Genomic DNA, 22,477 nt, shown 5'->3' with positions numbered 1-22,477 from the left:
CCTTGAATTCGATCTGTTGTACCTACCGTCGTGGCACGTCTCTGTATGTACCCCGGTCGTCTCTATACCGTGTCCGTACCTGAAACATATCGAATACTTGAAACGGGATTCTTTTGTCGTCCCCGTGCTTCACAGGTTCTCATTTCACTACTCAATTCCCTTGGCCACTGTTTCTCTCTCTCTCTCTCTCTTTAAAATCAGTTTTGCTTTGCTTGTCTTTCTCTCTTTGTTTTCAATCTTTCAAGGTCATGCAAGTCAGTTTGCTTTCAGCAGGTTGGTTTAATTCTCTTCGTTTGATAGTTTTTGGGTATTTTACACATTTTTTCGTAGTGGGTTTTCATTGTTTCCCCCCTTTTCTCTACCCAATTTTCGCAGTGAATTTGTGAAGCTCTCTGTGTTTGTGTGTCTGTGCAAGTTGAAAGAAAAAGTACTTATTGCTAACTTTGGTGTGTGTTTTTCATTGTCTGATGGCAATAGTGGGAATCGAATTATTAGAGAATTGGAATAATTGTTTCTAATCTATTGATTGTTTCAGTCAAGATTGAATCATTTGATTATCTTAGTTCTTATATAACAAGAGAATCTCTTACCCTAGCGCTAGTATTCTTTTTCAAAATGATTCAACTTGACTATTTAAAGATATTTTATGTAGCCCTAATTTAGATGTTTTGCTTACCTTGGCTTTGAGCTGTTGAAAGGGCGTTTCTGGGTGGGATTACTTCCTTTCTGTGTTGATTCCTTCAATGGCATTTACTTCAAGCAAGGTCCCAAGTGGCTCGGTTGTGACTAAGAATTTTGTTCACACTAGGCTGCATAGTAGAATCTATCCTATAAGTCGAGGGTTCGAGCGTCGGACACTGAGAAATACACCTCTTTTGTTGGCAAAGTTGAGTTTCCCGAGTGAACGTTCGGGAAGCATATATGAGAAAACAGGTGGTTCTGCTATCACACGAGGATCTTCCATTATATGCTTGTCTTCAAGAACTTGTAATTCCGAAGCTACCAAATCTGTTAAACCTTGTACTGATTGCCCTGATGCATCTGGGTAAGACTTTTTTTGGTTTCTTTAACATCATAATTCTTGATACTTGAACATTAGTTGAGTAATATCTCATTGGTATACTTTTGTTAAGAGTTTTTTATTCTGATATTCCAGGACCAGATAAATTATGTGCTATTTTTAATTAGCTAAGTGATAATTCATGCTCCGTCATTTTTCATGTTAGGAATTATTGTTGCAATAATGTGTTTATTACGAATCTTCATTTTTCTCAGTAACTACAAATTTATCTCAGCATACCTCATTGCTACATGTACTACATCAAGGGAAATACTGTTCCTTTTTATTTATCCTCAAGTTCAGTTTCATCCTACACCTTTTTTGTGTTTTTATTTCGTTTTCCAGTTGTATACACCCGTTTTTGACCGAGCCTTTTCTATTTAATTTTAATCTATTATTATTATTATTTTTTTTATTATTTTTTTTTTTTGTTTTACAGGCCAATCCTGGAGCCCAAACTAAATTACATTAAAGCCCAAGCAACCCAACAGCTAACCTATCAGGCCTGGTTCAACAGCCCACAAAGCAAAAACCAACACTGGAGCCCGACCCGATTCACACCCAAGATCCAGGCCCAATATCTGACCCAGAGTCCCTTAGGGTTTCTGATGATTTCCCAGCGCCGCCTCCAACAAGCCATTGGATCTGGACCCGATCAACGGTCCATATCGCCCTAAAACTAGGGTTTCACCCTGATGAACATCAGCTCAGCCGCCAGGTCTTGGTGTTTCAGCTTTCTAGCCGAGCTTCCCAAGCTTCCATCGAAGCCGATCAGAACGCATCAACAACAGTGACCGTAAATCTGCATCAACAGTGACAGAGAGATAAAAATCAATCTCAAAGCCTATTCAAGTCAGAAAATCAGAGAGAGGACCATATAATCCATTAATAACGAGGGAGGACCATATAATCAGAGAGAGGGAACGATGGAGGGGGAGGAAGAAAGAGATTCGGGGTTTAAAAAAATAGAAGAGAGCACTGGAAAAAAAGGGAAACATCGAAGGGGATTTGGGGCAACAGGGACTCGAACCCAAACATAAAATATAGGAAAACAAAAAGGAAGAAGGGAGAGGAAACGAGGAGAGAAACCTTTACCTCATTTCCACGTTGAAAATTGAGGTCGCTGGAGTCGAAGAAGAACCCTTCGGGTTCTTCGTAGATTCACAGCGTGTGAGCCCTTTCCAAAGGAAACTAACCCCGGATTCGGGACCAGGGTATTGACGTGCTTCGAGTAGTGCCCTTTTCTCTTCGCTCCGGCGCCGGTGTACGACGGCGGTCGCCGATCAGTAGTGGCCGGCACAGTGGAACTCCCACCGGAATCTGGGCTTCGATTGAAGCATGGAGAGAGTTTTCTCTCTCTTTCTTTTACTCTCGCTCTTCTCTCTCGTGGGAAATGGAAATAATGGCCTATTTGAGTTATTTGGGTCATTTATAATCGGATGGCGTTTTGAGGGAACGTGGGATGTATTTTCACCGGAAAATTATTCACAAGAAAGGTCCTCTCTATCTTGCAATTTCTTATTTTAGTCATCAATAAACTTTTGTTATTTTTACTTTGATCTCTTGATTTTTATATGTTGTAATTTAGTCATATTATTATGGTGTATGGTATTTTTGTTAAGGTTCGAACTTGGCCATGATATTTAAGTACCTTTCATTTTAGTCACTAGTTTACATTTTGTTTAATTACTATTGAGCCCCTTTTTATTTCTATTTAGTTCATTTTAGTCCTTATTGGGCTTCAAGCACGTGTATGTATATATTTTTGTTATTATCCGAATTTGGTCACCATGTTTTATATTGTTTCATTTAAGTCATTAATCTCGTGCTTTGTGTATTTTCTTTGATGTTCAAATTTGGCCATAGAATTTATGAAATTTTTATTTTGGCCACTGATTGTAATTTATTTGTTTTAAACTTTATTCATTTCATTTATTAAAGTTGTAATTTGGTCACTTGACCATTATTATATATATTTTGTAAATGTTAGACATTGATCTTGTTGTGTTTGAAAATTCCATTTTGGTCATTGTTTTGTATTTTGGGTTAAATCCTGAATTAACATGTATGTTTTACTTTCATTATATTTTAATCCCAATGATGTTTTGGATTATTTTTACTCCCAGTACCTTATATGTTTGATGTATGCGATTATGATTCTAGTTTGTGTGTAGTTTTCATTTCGGTCCTTTGTGTTTGCCTTTGGTTCGATGGGGTTAATATATTGTTTGGGCTTACTTTTTCTCTTAAGTTCATTTTAGTCATTGTTCTTTGCATAATGTTTGGTAGAATTTTATTTTCAGCCCCTGTAATCTTTAGTTATTTTAATTTAATATTTTGTCAACAAGTTTCATATTAGTTTATTATTCTTGTTCAAAACATATTTTTTATTTTTTTATTTTTATTTTTTTATGTTTTTAAATGTTAAACGTTTTGTTATTGTGACATATATATAGTTATATTTACTTAATATTAATGTTCACCTTTGTTAGTTTTGTTTTATATTACTCATTTTAATTGGATATAGGAAATGTTTTTTACGATGCATGTTTCTTGTAAATGATATTGATATTTTAGTGTGATTCAAATAATTTCAAGAACCAATTTGTAGAATGAGCGTGGAATGCTTCACTTGGTCGAAGTGATGCGATCCAATACGGCATTTTAACAAAACGTGAACTTGAAATCAATGAACTTTATTTTGTTAATTAATTCATTTCATATTTAAATCGAACAACGTCATGCATGTTTTTAAATAGCAATTTATTCCATTTTATGCAAATGTCGATTTTAAATTTATACTCGATTCGCATTTTGTCGAAGAGGGAATATTCTTTACGAATAAGAAATGGTCGAGTTAGCTTTCCCGACGGAGGATTGCTAATCTTGAGATTTCTTTTCAAGTTAAAGAATTTTCTCCAATTAATTCAAAGCAAATTAATCAATGTTCGATAAATTGATCACATTTTAACTTTATATTTGACTTGTAATTTCCACCATTTATGACAACGTATAAGCGACACAATACCAATTCTGGGCGTTGTGGGGATTCTTATCCTTCCCCACGCGTAATCGACTCCTGAGCCCATTTTAATTGAATCTTTGTAAATGCAGACCAACTTTTTCTCTAAAAAAAATTTTCTTAATTTTTTTTGTTTAAAAGACGTTTTTAGGTATTCGACTTACATAAGCCAAAGGTCGATGGCGACTCCATTTTAACCCCTATCAAATTTATTCCAAATCAATTCCAAATTCCCCAATTTTTCAAAATTAAAGTCATAATCGTTTTAAGAATAATATTTAATTGTTTTCTTTATAAAAAATGGTTATGACAGCTTGGCGACTCCACTGGGGATGAGTTTTTAGAGAGCCAAGTTGTAGGCCGCTTACACATTGTCGTTGTGGTCGAAATTATGAGTTCGAGTCTTTAGTTAACTTCTGATTCGTTTATTGAAGTTTTTGCTTCATTTTTATCTGTCATATTAACAGTTTAATCTCTATTTTCAGATTCGTCAAGGTTTTATCAAGTTTGTTCCTTGTTTTGTTCTATTGTTGAGTCGAAGGTAGGTGCGCTCCTCCTCACACAGGTCACATACATTTGCATAACATAAGCTCTAGACTCGAACTTCGATCCAAATTAGTCGGGGTGAATGCTTTACTCTCGTAAGAATTTATTCTTCGTATGAGTTTTAGCAAATAACCCATGTGATACATACTTTATACATTCGTAGGGATTTATTCCTCATATGGGTATAAGGCATTGAATCACCTCGAATTGAACTCGTTCCATTCGAAACCTGTAATAGGTGAGGATCGAGGGTCTGTCAGCCCAAGGGGACACCGACATCAAGGACAATTCGAGTTCCCTTTTCCTGTTAGAGCCGAAACCATGCATATAGTGAACCGTAGAACATTCACCCTAGGTATAGATAGTCTGAATCTCTGTCCATCAGTAGGTACCCAAAATATGTGTACACAAAGTATGAGCGCTTCTAAACCTTTCCTTTTTATTTTTAAATTCTGTTAAATAATAACATGCGAACTAGATACCATGTGGTTATGACCAATTTCTTGAAAATATATCATTTTGGGTAGAAAGCATGTCCGGGTAGGATTGCTATCTATTGAAAGCATGCTCGGGTAGATATCATGTCGGGGTAGATGTTATATTCATCTTTGAATAACATTTTTATCTGTATCGATTGTCTTATATGTACTAACTAATTTCTTTTCTTTTGTTTGTGTACACTAATTTATTCTCATTTTTCATCATTTTTGCATTGTATTGTCATAACATAATGCGAGAGTGTTGATCCGCAAGGGGATATTCAAGAGAAAATTTTTACAAGAAGGGGTAAAAGTTTTCAATCAAGCAGTCGCATACACAGACATGCATCAAGGGCTGAAAGAAGTTCATAGTACAAGAATGAGGTTTGTTCAAAGATCATGCATCATTCGAGACTAAAATAATGATTCATTGAGCCAAATAGTAATTCAGCAGTGGAATCTTATCTACAATCATGTCATTGCTAGTCATCAAGGAGCGATGCAATGTCTTTAGCACTGCCGAGACATTAATGGAATTATTTTACAGAGCATTGAGGGGCATTAGTTCCAAATACAGAGATCCGAGATGAAGCAGTGAGTTTGAAGATAGTACAACATTCAAGACCAAAATTATGATCCATTGATCAGAGGAATAATCCATTAGTAGATTATTATCTACGATTCTTTCATAGCTAACCGCGAAGGGGTGGCACACTGACTTCACCACCATAGGGGAATTAACCGATTTAGTTTATAGAGCGCCTGAGGGACATCGTTTTCAAGGACGAAGATCTGAGACAAAGTAGTGATCCACTTCAGACTCACCATCTAAGCGAAGGCATGTTTGTAAAGTGGATTGTCTTGTAATGTGAAAGATTTTACTTCTGGTGAAAATTATTCTATGATATTCATCGTTGGGATCAATATTTTTTCATCTGCATTTACATATTTTCATTTTGCATCTATATTTTATTTTTATGCATTTTCATATGCATTAATTAGCGGAGGATTCAATGAAGTGGTCCTAACCGCATTGATAATAGAAGCAAAAAGATGAAATCAGAAAGATGGGAGCTTGTTCGGTTGGTTGCAGTGTTGAACCTTCTAGGATGATCCAAGAAAAGAGTCACCATTCCAAGAGGTCCATGATGTTGATGTCACATTGAAAGTTCCAGATATTCCGCTGAAAACTGTAAGGCACTGAAACGCAAGATACAGAACCTGATGGATTCAAGGGCATGGGAAATTGAAGAAATATGAGGGCATTGCATCTACCATTTGCATCTAAAGAGATTTTTTTGTTTGAACTCATTTTTTTCTTTAATATTTGTTTAAATATTTTTAACCTTAATGATTGAATTTATGCTACCTTCTAAGGTTGAATAATTGAACAAATTTTAATCTTCAGTTCTTTGAATATCAAATGAATTACGGATTCTTTTAATTCTTCAAGAATTATAGATTTTTGACATATGATAAGATTATACCTTTCTTATCCTGTCTAACCCCAAAATAAAATCTCTCGATTCTTTACCCAAAATCATTCATGGTCGTTACCAAAGAACCAAATTGTGATATTCATTTTCTTTGAGACCTTGAAACATTGCATTTATCCTTGAGACTTTGAAACATTCTTTCTGACCTTGAAACATTTCCTTTATCTTTTTGAGTCACAAAAAGTTATGCCTATAACTTTCTTTGAGCCAATAAAGTTACCATCGTCTTCTTAGACGTAAAACTGACATATTTTTCGACCAATAAAACCTACAAGCATTGAGTAAAAGATGTTCACTTGAACATGAACCTTCCTACCAGAATAAAAATGTGGGGCATCTCGAGAAGAAACAATGTGGGGGCATCTCGAAGTGATCTTCTTAGGAAGAGCCTGAGCAATTAAGACATGCTGAGAGCAAGAATCAGAATAAGAGAATTATTTCAAAATAATTCTATCATGCATTAATTACATTTTTTCATGTGAATAAAATTAATCTTGAAAATCTATCCCCCTGGGGATCTCTTTTCTGCAAGGACTTCTGTGTATGAGATTATGAATGAAATTCTTTCTTTATCCCTTCACAACATGAGAAAATATATTCTTTGTGCCCCCTTTGAGCCTAAATCATGTTTTCTTCTAATTCAACCCTAATCAAGGATCACCCTCCACACTGGGGGGCAAGTTAGAGGAAATCTTCTCGCATGAGTGAAGACATTGATTCAGATGAGATACCAAAGGTGAACCACCAAATACATAGTGCAAAGATCATATCAAAGCGAAGAGAACAAAAAAAGAGAGAAAAGAAGCAAAGGAAAACAAAGGAAAAAAAAGAAAAGAAAAGAAAAGAAAAAACAAAGAAAAAGCAAAGAACAAAAATATGACAAAGAGCACAGACAATGAGTCCCTCGACTCAAATGACGCATCGAGCTTCAAACCGTGAGATTGATCAAGCAAAATCACTCCATAATCACTTCACTCGAAGATCATGGAACATCAAGAGAAAATAAAGAACACATACGAGCATATCCAAATTGAACAAGACAAGATTGAAGGCGTCAAAATGAATTGATCCTTGGTTCAATTACCCTAAACACTTGTTTGGGCCTAATTATCCTTTCTTTCATAACCGTGAACCATGACCTACATTACATGCCTAAAAAGTCCCTTCTAATCATACATGGATTTCTAAACATAAGAGACTGTCTTCAGATTTCATCCTGCCCATCAGGATTAATCTTTTATTTACAAAAATAAAATTTTTCTAAAATATTTAATGCATGATAGAGAAAACAATAAGAAAAAAGGGGTTCAAGACGTAAATTCTGAATAACGTCTTGAAACTAAAGGAGGATTTGAGTTGAAAACCTGAAAAGGCGGCTCGAATATGAATATTGTGTAGCTGTTGCATAGGAGGCGATCACACAAATCCCTTAATAAGGCATCGCACAACCCAATTGAGATCATGAAAACTGGAGTTAGAGAACACTTCCAATAAGTGAGTACAGAAGTTACTTAATCAGATCAGTGAACAGTAAATAAATAAGAATCTCATACCTTTGACCAAAAATAATAACCTGAGATATTTTTATCATTTCCTCACTTGAAGAAAGTTCAATAAAAAATCAAATGAATTTCATCTTGACATCCATCATAACATCCAAGATAGTTAGTAAAAAATGCATCATTTTGATCTCTCAGGAAATCAAAGCTCGAAAATTACCAGATGTCTCTAACTTGAAGAAACAATGATTTGACTTCCTGAAGTCAACAATCAAGACATTTCCTCAACATGCATGAACAAGCAGACTTTTTATTGCCTTAAAGGGTGTTTTTCTTTAAACAAAACTCTGTCTTGCTTAAGACATTTTTCCACAAATTTTGAGAATTTTAAAACAAATTTTGTCTCGCTTGATACAAATTTAAATTTGTTGTACTTGAAACAAAATTCTTTCTCACTTGAGACATTTCCCATAAATTTTGAGAATTTTAAAACAAATTTTGTCTCATTTAAGAAAATTTCTCTTGAAACAAACTTCGTCTTGCTTGAGACATTTTTCCCTTTGATATACAAATTTCGAATTTAATTCACTTGAAACAAAAATTAATCTCACTTGAGATTGTTATTTCTTTCAAAACAAATTTCGTCTCGTTTGAGACATTTTTCCTTTGAGAATACAAATTTTGAATTTGTTCACATTAAGCAAAGTTGATCTCACTTGAGATCGTTTTCTCAAAAACAAACTTTGTCTCGCTTGAGACAATTTCTCTAAAAACAAATGTTGTCTTACTTGAGACAATTTTCCAAATTATGAATTTGTTTCACTGGAAACAAACATCATCTTTGAGTCGTTTCTTTTGAAACAAAGGATCTTTGAGTCTGTTCGACTTGAAACAAAATGAAAAAATCTTTGAGTATGTGTCTTTGATAACAAAATTTTATCTCGTTTGAGAAAGTTTCTTTTGAAAAATCTTTGAGTATGTTTCCCTTGAAACAAAACTCATCTTTGAGTATTTTTCTTTTGAAACCAAATTTTATCTCGCTTAAAATATTTGTTCGTGAAAAATCTTTAAGTCCTTTCTTTTGAAACACCTATCTTTGAGTTAGTTTCTCTTGAAACACCCACCTTTGATCGTTTCTATTAAAACAAATTTTGTTTCCCTTGAGGCAATTTCTCAAGAAATACAAAATCTTTGAGTTTGTTTCTCCTGAAATAAAACCATCTTTGAGTTATTTCTCTTGAAACGAATTTTGACTCTTGAGACATTTTCTCTTAAAAAAAAAGATCATCTTTGACTTTGTTTCTCTAGAAACAAGGTTTTATCCCTTGAGACAGTTTCTTTTGAAGAAAAATCTTTGAATTTATTTCTTTGGAAATAAAATTTTGTCTATTTTGAGACAGTTTCTTTTAAGAAAAATCTTTGAGTATATTTCTTGGAAAGAAAATTTACCATCTTTGAGTTTGTTTCCCTTGAAACAAAACAAACAAAAATCTTTGAGTATGTTTTTCTTGAAACAAAAACAACTTTTAGTTTGTTTATCTCGAAACACCGATCTTTGAGAACATTTCCCTTAAACACAAATTTTATCTCGCTTGAGACAGTTTCCTTTAAACGTCATCTTTGAGTCGTTTCCCTTGAAATGAATTTTGTCTCTTTTGAGACAATTGCTTTTGAAACACATCACCTTTGAGTTTGTTTTTCTTCAAACAAATCTTTGAGTATGTTTCTTTTAAAACAAATCTTTGAGTCGGTTTCCCTTGAAACCATAATCACTAAAGATGGCCAGCCTTCTTCATCACGTAGGAACCGTGTCATCCCTTGACCAGACCTCTTCATCATGTAGGAGCCATGTCACCCCTAGATAACCAGCCGTCCTCATCGCATAAGAACCGAGTTATCACCTTCCAAAAGATGACCAAAACACTTCATCATGTATGAGCCGTGTCATCCCCCGACTAGATCTCCTCATCGCGTAGGAGCCGTGTCACCCCTAGATAACCAGTGTCCTCATCACGTAGGAACCGAGTTATCACCCTTCCTAAAGATGACCAGAACTCTTCATCACGTATGAGTCGTGTCATCCCTCGACCAGATTTCCTCATCACGTAGGAACCATGTCACCCTTAGACGACCAGAACTCTTCAACGCGTATGAGCTGTGTCTTCCCCAACAACCAACATTATCCAACTTCTAACCATAAAAAGGAGAGAACCAGACAAAAATGTGATGTCTTGTCATCTTTTCCCTATTCTTTTTAACACAAGAGTGTGCAAAGAGAGGCAGTTGTAGACACCCATTTTTATCCGGGTCTTTTCTATTTAATTTTAATCTATTATTATTATTATTAGTATTATAAATTATTATTATTATTATTGTTTTTTGTTTTGTTTTACAGGCCAATCCTGGAGCCCAAACCAAATTACATTAAAGCCCAAGCAACCCAACAGCTAACCCATTAGGCCTGGTTCAACAGCCCACAAAGAAAAACCCAACACTGGATCCCGACCCGATTCACACCCAAGATCCAGGCCCAACATCTAACCCAAAATCCCTTAGGGTTTCTGATGATTTCCCAGCGCCGCCTCCAACAAGTCGTTGGATCTGAACCCAATCAACGGTCCAGATCACCCTAAAACTAGGGTTTCACCCTGATGAACATCAGCTCAGCCACCAGGTCTTGGTGTTTCAGCTTCCTAGTCGAGCTTCCCAAGCTTCCATCGGAGCCAATCAGAATGGATCAACAACAGTGACCGTAAATCTACATCAACAGTGACAGAGAGATAGAAATCAATCTCAAAGCTTATTCAAGTCAGAAAATCTGAAGAAATTATTATCCTAGAAATCTAGGATATTATGATCCTACATAAGCAAGTCTAATCCATTAACAGCGACGGAGGACCATATAATCAGACAGAGGGAACGATGGAGGGGGAGGAAGAAAGAGATTCGGGGTTTAAAAAATAGAAGAAAGCACTGGAAAAAAAGGGAAACATCGAAGGGGATTTGGGGAACAGGGACTCAAACCCAAACATAAAATATAGGAAAACAAAAAGGAAGAAGGGAGAGGAACCGAGGAGAGAAACCCTTACCTCGTTTTGTCGTTGAAAGCTAAGGTCGCCAGAGTCGAAGAACCCTTCGGGTTCTTCGTAGATTCACAGCGTGTGAGCCATTTCCAAAGGAAACTAACCCCGGATTCGGGACCAGGGTGTTGAGGTGCTTCGAGTAGTGCCCTTTTCTCTTCGCACCAGCACCAGCACCAGCATACGGCGGCGGCTGTCGATTAGTGGCGGTCTGCACGGTGGAACCCCCACCAAAATCTGGGCTTCGGTTGAAGTCTGGAGAGAGTTTTCTCTCTCTTTCTTTTACTCTCTCTCTTCTCTCTTGTGGGAAATGGAAACAATGGCTTGTTTGAGTTATTTGGGCCATTTATAATTAGATTAAAACGGTAGCATTTTGAGGGGACCTGGGATGTATTTTCACTGGTAGTTTATTCACAAGAAAGGTCCTCTCTATCTTGTAATTTCTTATTTTAGTCATTAATAAACTTTTGTTTATTTTTACTTTGATCTCTTGATTTTTATATGTTGTAATTTAGTCATATTATTATGGTGTATGGTATTTTTGTTAAGGTTCGAACTTGGCCGTGATATTTAAGTACCTTTCATTTTAGTCACTAGTTTACATTTTGTTTAATTATTGTTGAGCCCCTTTTTATTTCTATTTAGTTCATTTTAGTCCTTATTGGCCTTCAAGCACGTGTATGTATATATTTTTGTTATTATCCGAATTTGGTCACCATGTTTTATATTGTCTCATTTAAGTCATTAATCTCGTGCTTTGTGTATTTTCTTTGATGTTCAAATTTGGCCATAGAATTTGTGAAATTTTTATTTTGGCCACTGATTGTAATTTATTTGTTTTAGACTTTATTCCTTTCATTTATAAAGTTGTAATTTGGTCTATTGACCATTATTATATATATTGTAAATGTTAGACATTGATCTTGTTGTGTATGAAAATTCCATTTTGGTCACTGTTTTGTATTTTGGGTTAAATCCTGAATTAACATGTATGTTTTACTTTCATTATATTTTAATCCCAATATTGTTTTTGGATTATTTTTACTCCCAATACCTTATATGTTTGATGTATGTGATTATGATTCTAGTTTGTGTGTAATTTTCATTTCGGTCATTTATGTTTGCCTTTGGTTCGATGGGGTTAATATATTGTTTGGGCTTACTTTTTCTCTTATGTTCATTTTAGTCATTGTTCTTTGCATAATGTTTGGTAGAATTTTATTTTCAGCCCCTGTAATCTTTAGTTACTTTAATTTAATACTTTGTCAACAAGTTTCATATTAGTTTATTATTCTTGTTCAAACCATATATATATATTTTTATTTATGTTGTTAAATGTTAAACGTTTTGTTATTGTGGCATATATGTAGTTATATTTACTTAATATTAATGTTCACCTTTATTAGTTTTATTTTATATTACTCATTTTAATTGGATATATGGAATGTTTTTTTACGATGCATGTTTCTTGTAAATGATATTGATAATTTAGTGTGATTCAAATAATTTCAAGAACCAATTTGTAGAATGAGCGTGGAAAGCTTCACTTGGTCGAAGTGATGCGATCCAATACGACATTTTAACAAAACGTGAACTTGAAATCAATGAACTTTATTTTGTTAATTAATTCATTTCATATTTAAATCGAACAATGTCATGCATGTTTTGAAATAGCAATTTATTCCATTTTATGAAATGTCGATTTTAAATTTATACTCGATTCGCGTTTTGTCGAAGAGGGAATATTCTTTACGAATGAGTAGTGGTCGAGTTAGCTTTCCCGACGGTGGATTGCTAATTTTGAGATTTCTTTTCGAGTTAAATAATTTTCTCTAATTAATTCAAAGCAAATTAATCAATGTTCGATAAATGGATCACATTGTAACTTTATATTCGACTCGTAATTTCCACCATTTATGACAACGTATAAGCGACACAGTACCAATTCTGGGGGTTGTGGGGGTTCTTATCCTTTCCCACGTGTAATCGACTCCCGAGCCCATTTTAATTGAATCTTTGTAAATGCATACCACCTTTTTGTCTAAAAAATGATTTTTCTTAAAATTGTTTTTTTGTTTAAAAGACATTTTAGGTATTCGACTTACCTAACCCAAAGGTCGATGGCGACTCCATTTTAACCCCTATCAAATTTATTCCAAATCAATTCCAAATTCCCCAATTTTTCAAAATTAAAGTCATAATCGTTTTAAAAATAATATTTAATTGTATTCTTTATAAAAAAATGGTTATGACACTAGTTATTTGCATTATCAGATATATGTCACAGTAGGAGAAGAAGAGAGATGAGAAAATGAAAAAGAATTGGGGATTGAGGAGTGAGGGTTAGGGATTGAAGAGAATTAATTGGGAATTGAAGCACGTGAGGGGCAGGTGAGTAACTTACCCGACTGAGTTAGAGCAACCCAAGTCCAAAAGTCTAGTACCTGCAGAAGAGAAAAAGATAAGAATGAGTTAGTAAGGACGGCCACCTGGCATTCTTAGATTTTCAGTACACAATTGTAACTAAATAATACCTGAATGCTGAGGCCATTTTCCTAATGACTTGAATGAATGAAATCTCCAATTCCTCTGAATTTACTCATTCTTTTCTGTTAACTTTCTCTCAACTATTCTCTCTTCTCTCGAGCTATAACAATTGGTATCCAGAACCTCAATTTCTAGCAAGTTTTTGAGTGGGTATGCCAAAGAAGAATCAGAATCTGGCTGACACTGACCTCTCTGCACTACAAAAATAGATTGAAGATTTAACTACGTTGGTGAAACAAGCCCAAGAAGAAACTAATCCCCTAAATGGTAGGAGAGTCAAGAAAACCGTATCAATTCATTGGAATCCAGGATGACCACCAACCAAAGTTATGTAGAGGAGATTTTGAAATTTTTTGCGGGAAAAAATGGTGATCAAGAGATCTCTGCTAGTGAACAGGTACAAAATCCTAATACTTCTAAAAACGAAGGAAAGAAACCTGTTATGGTTACTATGATTAATGATAAGTCTCGATTTACTTATAAACCTGATGAACCTGGGATTTTGAAGGCTAAACCTGATGATTTTACAGCTCCTAAGAATAGTTCTAAGCCTGATAATCAAATGGGTGAAAATAGTAAATATAGACCTATTTTGTTTGTTTCTGAAGTTGATAAACGAGGCCAAGGGGGTTCCTTTAATATTTCAGGTTCGATGTGGCATCGACCTAAGATTAAAATGCCATTTTTCAAAGGGGTTAATAACCCTAGGGGTAGCTCCAAAAATGCCTTAAACATTTTTCCCTCTGTAGTGTACCTCCAGATCAGAGGGTAGAAGTAGTCACATGTATCTAACGGGTAAGGAAGAGATTTGGTTCGATGGTTATATCATGCAGAAACACCATGTGACGAGGCATGAGATTGAAGCAGATCTTTGTCACAGGTTCACTGACTGGTCCTTTTCTGATATAGTGGAGGAATTTACAAAGTTGACTCAGAAAGGTTCTGTTGAGGATTATCAAGAACGATTTGAAGAGCTACAACCTCACATGCTATTACAAAATCCTACCCTTACTGAGGATTTCTTTGTATCACTTATTATCAGTGGGCTTAAGGAAGACATTAAACTCAAAGTTAAAGCTCTAGATCCTAAAACTCTGTCTAAAGCATGCAAGCAAGCTAAGCTTTATGAATTATCTGTTGAGTTTGGGAACAGAAGAATACAGACTTCTTTTAAAAACCCACCCAACCCAAACCAGTCACTGCTTCTAAGCCAAGTTGACTATCATTACCTCCCAAGACAACATTCCTACTACCACAAAAACAGAACCACACTGACTACAGAAGGTTAAATAATCTATGTTTTAAGTGTGGTGAGAAATTTGCTCCAGGTCATCAGTGTAAACAGAGACACCTAAACATGATTAATGAAGAAGATACCACTACTCCCTTAGAGGTTTTTCCTAATGATTTAGATCAACTTATACAGTAAGAAGAGAACCTAGAAATTGCTATGAATGCTATTACTGGATGCATTGGCCATAATACATTGAGAATCCAAGGAACTATTCAAGGTAAACCATTGAATATTTTAATTGATAGTGGTAATACCCACAGTTTTTTGACCCCACAATGGGCTGATACTGGAATACAGATCACTACACGTTACCCTTTGGCCCTTACTGTAGCTAATGAACAAAAGCTTTTCAGTTCAACTAGATGCAACAAGGTTGAATAACAAATGCAAGGTCACTCTTTTATACATGATTTCAGACTACTTAAACTAGGTGGAAGTGACATGGTTTTAGGGGTTGATTGGATGAAATTATTTAGTCCAATATTAATGAATTTCAAAAATATGACATTAAGCTTTGACCACCAAGGAGAGCAGATTGTTATTCAGGGTCAATAACCCTCTACAACACTATAGCTGATTTTAGGGGCTATATTACTAAAAATGACAACATGGGATTCAAATATTATGGGAAACATTGTTTACCTTTTAAAATGATGTTTTCTTAAGAACTCTTTTTAAAAGAAAATTTTTAAGTATTCTACATACCTAACTCAAACGGTCGATGGTGACTCCTTACATTTCAAAACCTTTTCAAAGAAAAACCCCTAAGTAGTACTAAGTTTTTCCCTGCCTAGGCGAAAAACGATGTCGACAGGTTGCAGATGCTTTATCCAGAAAATGGGAAGATCAAGCTCAATGTTTTGCTATGAGAGTAACATTATTAATACATAGCTAGGTTCAGGAGGTAGAAGACAGCTAGAAGGAGGACAAGCTAGCTAAGGAATGGATTTCAATCCTGACTATCAGTCCTACTACTGACACTAGATGGAAATATTCCAAGAGTGTCCTCAGATACAATGGAAGAGTGTATATTGGGATTGCTGGAGGTCTTAGACTGCAAATCCTTCAAACTTTGCATGATTCCCCACATGGAGGTCATTCAGGAGCACAAGCTACATATCATAAGATAAAGTCTAATTTTTATTGGCCTAGACTTAAGGCTATAGTGGCTACTTATGTGACATGTTGTGCAGTTTATCAGCTAACTAAGGTGAAACATATAGCAAACTCTGGCTTGCTACAACCCCTGCTTATTACAAACCAAGCTTGAGAAATAATTACAATGGATTTTATGGAGGGCCTACCTATCTCCCTAAGGAAAAATTGCATCCTAGTTGTAGTAGACAAATTTACCAAATACAGTCATTTCTTGGCACTATCTCACCCTTATACTGCAGCTGAGGTAGCTAAATTATACCTAGAAAATGTTTATAAACTGCATGGTCAGCCTAAAATGGCCATTTTAGACAGAGATAAGACATTCACTAGTGTATTTTGGAAGGAACTGATGAAACAACTGGGCACTAGAACTCTGTTTAATAATGTTTACCATCCAGAAATAGATGGTCAAACAAAGAGGGTCAATCAGTGTTTGGAGCAGTACCTCCGAGGACTCTGTTTTTTTCAACCTAAACAATTAGCTAAGTGGTTATCCCATGCAGAGTGGTGGCACAACACCACCTACCACACTGCCCTACGACTCACCCCTTTTCCAGGCCCTATATGGATACAAACCCCCAACTATTGTTTGGCATAGAGACTCTCAAGTAAACACTGTGAATGAAATGATGAATAATAGAGAGGAAATTCGACAACTTGTCAAACAGTAGCTGGAATTGGCTTGCAATAGAATGAAGCAACAGGCATACAAGAAAAGATCAGAAAGAGTATTCGAAATTGGGGACAAGGTTTACCTAAAATTATAGCCTTAAAGACAAACTTCACTCGCCCTGCGAAAGAATCTGAAATTGGCAGCCAAGTATTATGGCCCATACAAGATAGTGGAAAAAATTGGAGCATTTGCTTATTGATTGGACTTACTAGAAACATCACGACTGCACCCTGTATTCCATGTGAGCCTACTGAAGAAACACATTGGGGAATCATCGACCTCTGCAATAAATCCTCCTGCAGTAGATAAAGATGGTCAATTCAAAATCCAACCATTAAAGATAATGGGCAGGCGTATTATTAATCGCAACAACAAACCCATGACTCAGCTTTTAGTTCAATGGGAGAATCTGGATGAAGCAAATGATACTTGGGAAGATTGTTTGGTTCTCAAGGGTCAATTTCCAGTATTTGATCCTTGGAGACAAGGATCGTCTCAAGGGGCAGGTATTGTCACAGTAGGAGAAGAAGAGAGACAAGGAAACGAGAAAGAATTGGGGGATTGAGGAGCGAGGGTTAGGGATTGAAGAGAATGAATTGAGAATTGAAGCATGTGAGGGGCAGTGAGTAACTTACCCTTCTGAGTTGGAGCAACCCAAGTGCGAAAGCCCAGTACCTGCAAAAGAGAAGAAAAGATAAGAATGAGTTAGTTAGTAAGGACAGCCACCTGGCATCCTTAGATTCTCAATACACAATTGTAACTAAATAATACTTGAATGCTGAGGCCATCTTCCTCATGACTTGAATGAATGAAATCTCCAATTCCTCTTAATTTTCTCCTTCTTTTCTGCTAACTTTCTCTCTACTATTCTCTCTTCTCTCGAGCTATAACAATGTAAATTAGGCACTAACTGTAATTTAGCGAAGTAATATCTCGTTTTCTTGCTTCTTGATATGGCCCATCCTGAACTTTTTGAATGCATACAGTTGCGAGTAAGTTCACAGATTGCAGAAGATGAAGTTGGTCATTCAGGCATGCATGGGAGAAAAATACACTCAAGTCAAGGCTTGGCTGAAGCTTGTAGATTTGCGTGCGATAAGTAAATGAAAGGGCCCGTAATGACATTGTTCTGCTCATCTCGGTAATAATCAGCAATTCCGTATTTATGTCAAAATAGCTTGCCATCATTATCAGATGTTGGTGTAATTCTCGTGTTTAGTATTACATTCATGTTGACGTGCTCTATATTCTTAGCATAAGTTTACTAACATTTATTTCAGTGCTAATGCAAACTTCGCAAAACCCCTGAACTTAATCAGATGTTGGTTAATCACATCTTGTTGTCATTTCAAGTTCGCACGCCCTTATTTATTATGTTGGGTATACTATAGCTTACTGTTTTGCTGTTTTCCTGTTTTCTTCAGTGGAATAATGAGGTTGGACGCCCGTGCTCGTCGGGATGTGGCTATTCTTGGGTCAGGATTTCTTAAACTCGATGGTAAGCTCTTAATGTAGTAATTACGTAAATTATTTAAGGGAGTTCTCAATGAGGCTGTGTGTGAAACGAATTTATTTGGTAATGTTTTAACTGAGATTGACTTTTTCATTTTTATGATGTGCACAGAATTCTTGTGATATTTCCAACATTGTTTTTCATCATGATTTGAATTTATGGTATGCAGTTAGGGCAAGAGAAGATACGGAAAAGATCGACCGAGGTGTGAAGAAAAAGGGCTGAATGTCTTCATCATATTGCCAAAAGGGCTGAATGTCTTCATCATATTGCCACTGTATGTGTATTTAATTAGTAGGTTCATATTCCAGGAAGGTATCATGGATTTAATTTCATGAAGAACCTTATATCTTTTCAGGTCTTAAGAGACAAGGCACAATCTAGATTGAAAACTGCAGCTGATAAACATTGGAGTGATGGTGCATTGGAGGTACTTATATCATGCCTTATTGTAATTCTTTAATATCTTTTCTTACTGTTAGCTTATTAGTTGCTTATATTTGGTAACCACTTAATTTCATTTCCATTTACAGAAAGGTTGAAGAACTAAATTTCTAGTTATATCTCAGGAAGGCAAAACATTAATTAATTTGCAAGTGTGTTGAATGTGTCTTGAGAATGTAGTCTACTGGTTATGAATAATAAAATATATGAGGTGCTGTCTTCCAGACTGATCTGCGCCGTGCTGACTTCCGTGCTAAGCAGCGTGCAATGGAGGAGGCCTTAATGGCTTTGGAGGTAAGGGACAACTACTTTTTTAATATTATGCTGATTATTTTGTTGGATCATATAAGATTAGATCTGAATCATAGTTATAAAATAGATGTAATATTGAATAATGCACTCAGCACTTTGTCTGAATAAAACCCACATTTTCGATAAAGAAGGTAATCAATTCTATGTTTCTATGCGTCCATGGAGCATTTATGTTCGTATGATTTTGTTGGTTGTGCAGTTTATGAAAAATATTCATGACATGATGGTGAGCAAGGTGTACAAATTGTAAGTTCCTTTCATATTGACAAGTTTCCACTGTTGCTTTCCATTTCTTTTTTCCCTCTAAACGTTGGTGAAGCCTTAAAGTTTGCCCCATTGTGGAGCTTGCCATTTGATAAATCACCTTTCCTATACATAAAGTGGTTGGTTTCTGTTTTGTATGTGATGCAGACAAGCATTGGCTAATGCACTGGCAGCAGCTCCATCCATGTGGACTCTAGGAAACGCCGGCATGGGCGCATTACAGGTAATTTTGCCAAATTTTAACCCCGATACAAACAGTTGGTATTATTGGTTTGGATTCATCTGTGTAGAGGCTGGCGAAAGATAACAACCTTGCTGTCACTGCAGCGGTGTCCAAAGCGATCTACGAACTAAAGAACAAATGGGAAATAGAGGAAGGAGATAGCTGGAGGTTCATGATGAATCAGAAGCCATCGGATAGCACAGATGGAGATGATGGAGATGAAAATTAAGGAGCAATATAAAAATGGAATTTATATTGTAGATATGTACACACAGGTTTTAACTAGTTGCAGGCAAGTGATGAATTCATCTAATGTTTGATGTTAGAATTCGTTACTTCCTGGAAAATCTGTCGACTTTGCTTGAATTATCCAATGTTTTTTTTCCACTTAAAAGCTCTCAAATAAATCAAGTTGAAATTTGTATTAATCCGGAATTTTATGCGAGATCAGACATTACTTTTTTTTTTCCTTAGTGAAGACTCTTATTAGTGTGTTTTATTCCATTCTCTTCTTTGACATCTGATTATGAGTAGTAAAATCACTAACAAAATTAAATGTTCTAATCCAGAAGTTTATGCAATATCACTCACTTCTTTGTGAAGAGTAAATGGTTAAAAATTGGTGAAAATTGTTGTGCTGGCCAAAAGTTTGAGACCGTACTTGTAGATGGATTAATTACGTGTTAAATATAAATTGGTGGATTAAAATTGCATTATATAATAATGATTAATACAATAAATAATAGGGAGTTTTATTGGCTTTTTTTTATTAAAAAAAAGTAAAATCTTATTCATGATAATGAGTAGTAACATCTTGAAATGAGGTTATCATAGTAAGATAAGGAGTCGTTATATTAGTATTAATATAATAACCATTTTTATCCGAATTTTATTTACAAGAAACGACACAAGCTCCTGACATTCCAATATGTACATAATCGAATGCTTCTTTCAAACTTTTGAGCTAGTTCTAACTTCAACAAGCTCTTACTTCCAATATGTGCATCTTCAATACATTCATTCATCCTAGCGGGAGATTGTTGTAAAACCACCAAACTCGGCTCACCTGGGGGAACAAAGGTAAAAACAAAACTCGTCTTCAACGTTTAGATGGCCCATGATTACTTACAACAGCTTAGCTAAAGCAAATAATGAAAATTATCCATGTGGTATTATATTACCAGAAAGCAATATCCAATTTAAGGTTGTCAAAATAGGCAGCTTCCCAGTAACAGTCTTGGTCCACTTATATGCAAAATTGGTGTCCGACATTTCTTCCACTGTTGGATTGACCACCGAACATGATATATTTCTTCCACTTGGATTGAAAATCCACACTCGCATCGCTTTGTTCTGGCTGAGTTCTCCGCATCAAAACTTTCATTTTTGGTTAAATATACATGTTCATGCCTCACCTCTACTGCTCCCGATGAAGCGGTATACATAGTACCTATGTTATCTCCTTTCAGATGGCCTGTAGATTGCCTACCATCCTGGCTGCTTTCGACTGGAGCTTTTATCTCATTATTCGTATCTTGGACATCTCTGAATGATGATTGTGATGACGAACTGTTTCCATAATAGCTGTTTAACTTTTGTCTAGTTATAATAGACGAAAGAAGCTGATAACATCTTGAGATAGCTTGTGCTTCATTCCGTTTCTTCTCTTCAGCGGCTCTTCTCTCCTCTTCTTCGGCATAAGTTTAGAGGAAAAAGGGAGGAACCACGACTATGAATTAGGGATCAAGTTTGAATGGATTTTCCAAGTTCAAGTAAGATTTGATAGGTCTATGTCTAATAATTTATCTCAATCATTAAGTTCGATGTAGTTACCTCTAGTATTGCATCCTTGAACTCTTTACAGACCACAAATCCATCAAAGACAAAAGTAGCATGACCATTTCTAAACTCAAAACCGACCATGGCCGGAGCATAATCAATTTCCAGCCTCTTGGCAACAGCAAATACCCTCGGCAACCTTAAGTGAATGTAAAGATTAGCAATAGATGTCTAATCTATGTAAGTAAGAACAGAGAAAACAAACGAGAAACAAATCTTTTGAAATTCATTATTTTTAAGTGTGTATTACAATTCTCAAGGAAAGTATTTATAGCTAGTACTATAACTGATGATGTAACTAACTTCACAACAAACTAACTGCTTCAACTGATCAGCTGCAGTAAACCAATCCTCAGCTGCACAACCATCATGCACAGTAGTTGACCGTGTACTTATATGCCATGCATTTACATACACTAACATTCCCCTTGCAATCTTCAACTTCAAACCTCCTTCAAACTCAAGACGCACAAACATGATCAATGCTCCTCAAAAACTCAAATTGAACAATGTTTATTTACATTAACAGTGAACAGTCCCTGGCGGAAGGCACTTCTCAGACCACACATCAACTTGGCCACGCTCATTCTAGTATCAAACATAAGGATCCAACGTCAGAAAAAAAAAAGATACGAAAAAACTAAAGAGGAAAACCAAATAAATTTCTAAGATTAATGGTTATGTGGACTGGAATGACTTGAGTGCCGTATTCGTTTTCAAATTAATTTCGGATAGGACTTGAGTCTTTAAACATTGAGATGAAAATTCTGGAAAACTATTTGTTTTGCAGCAATATTTTCTTGTAAAAGGAAATGGTTCATCTGCCATCGAAATGAATCTGGCTATTTAGTATATAAGAACGATAGGAAAATAGCAGTTGCAGAAGTAACCATAAAAGGATGGGAATTAGCAACCAGTTATTGATTGCTTGAATGAAGGTTTATTGATTGCAGAGGTATCAACACAAATGATTAAGTTAAAGGTTTATTCGAATATGCACTTCCATGGCATCCACAAGAAAGTAACAG

At 35.6% G+C, this 22,477-nt stretch overlaps 2 protein-coding genes and 1 long non-coding RNA gene across 6 annotated transcripts; 2 read left to right on the top strand and 1 right to left on the bottom strand.

The window, feature by feature from the left end:
* The first annotated feature begins 214 nt into the window (after positions 1-214).
* Positions 215-19,426, top strand: LOC120171098 (senescence-associated protein AAF, chlorolplastic-like). Of its 4 annotated transcripts, none has more exons than XR_005520843.1 (8): positions 216-274; positions 683-1,045; positions 18,279-18,352; positions 18,537-18,585; positions 18,617-18,644; positions 18,726-18,786; positions 19,037-19,105; positions 19,323-19,369. XR_005520843.1 is itself a non-coding variant. In XM_039178891.1 (8 exons), exons 2-8 carry the CDS (start codon positions 744-746, stop codon positions 19,371-19,373), a joined length of 645 nt encoding a protein of 214 aa, XP_039034822.1. In that variant the 5' UTR covers positions 219-274; positions 683-743; the 3' UTR covers positions 19,374-19,424. The 4 variants fall into 4 exon arrangements, 3 of the variants coding, with proteins under 3 accessions (XP_039034823.1, XP_039034822.1, XP_039034824.1); XM_039178891.1 differs by having other exon boundaries at positions 219-274; positions 18,726-18,797; positions 19,323-19,424; XM_039178893.1 differs by lacking the exon at positions 216-274 and adding an exon at positions 17,852-17,995 and having other exon boundaries at positions 906-1,045; positions 18,726-18,797; positions 19,323-19,423.
* A 26-nt stretch (positions 19,427-19,452) lies between these two features.
* On the top strand, positions 19,453-19,979 carry LOC120171099. The gene is made up of 2 exons (XR_005520844.1): positions 19,453-19,610; positions 19,678-19,979. It is a non-coding gene; the product is annotated as an uncharacterized LOC120171099 (long non-coding RNA).
* Positions 19,980-20,799: 820 nt separating this feature from the next.
* On the bottom strand, positions 20,800-21,926 carry LOC120171051 (DNA repair protein RAD4-like). The gene is made up of 3 exons (XM_039178857.1): positions 21,769-21,926; positions 21,444-21,588; positions 20,800-21,310 (listed from the first exon to the last, which is right to left on the bottom strand). The coding sequence occupies exons 1-3, from the start codon at positions 21,924-21,926 to the stop codon at positions 20,819-20,821; spliced, it is 795 nt and encodes a 264-aa protein (XP_039034788.1). The 3' UTR covers positions 20,800-20,818.
* Positions 21,927-22,477: the final 551 nt, after the last annotated feature.

Source organism: Hibiscus syriacus, unplaced genomic scaffold, assembly GCF_006381635.1.
Source record: "Hibiscus syriacus cultivar Baekdansim isolate YM2019G1 unplaced genomic scaffold, ASM638163v2 tig00111810_pilon, whole genome shotgun sequence".
Classification (NCBI taxonomy): Eukaryota; Viridiplantae; Streptophyta; class Magnoliopsida; order Malvales; family Malvaceae; genus Hibiscus; species Hibiscus syriacus.
This window is presented reverse-complemented; position numbering and strand designations above follow the sequence as displayed.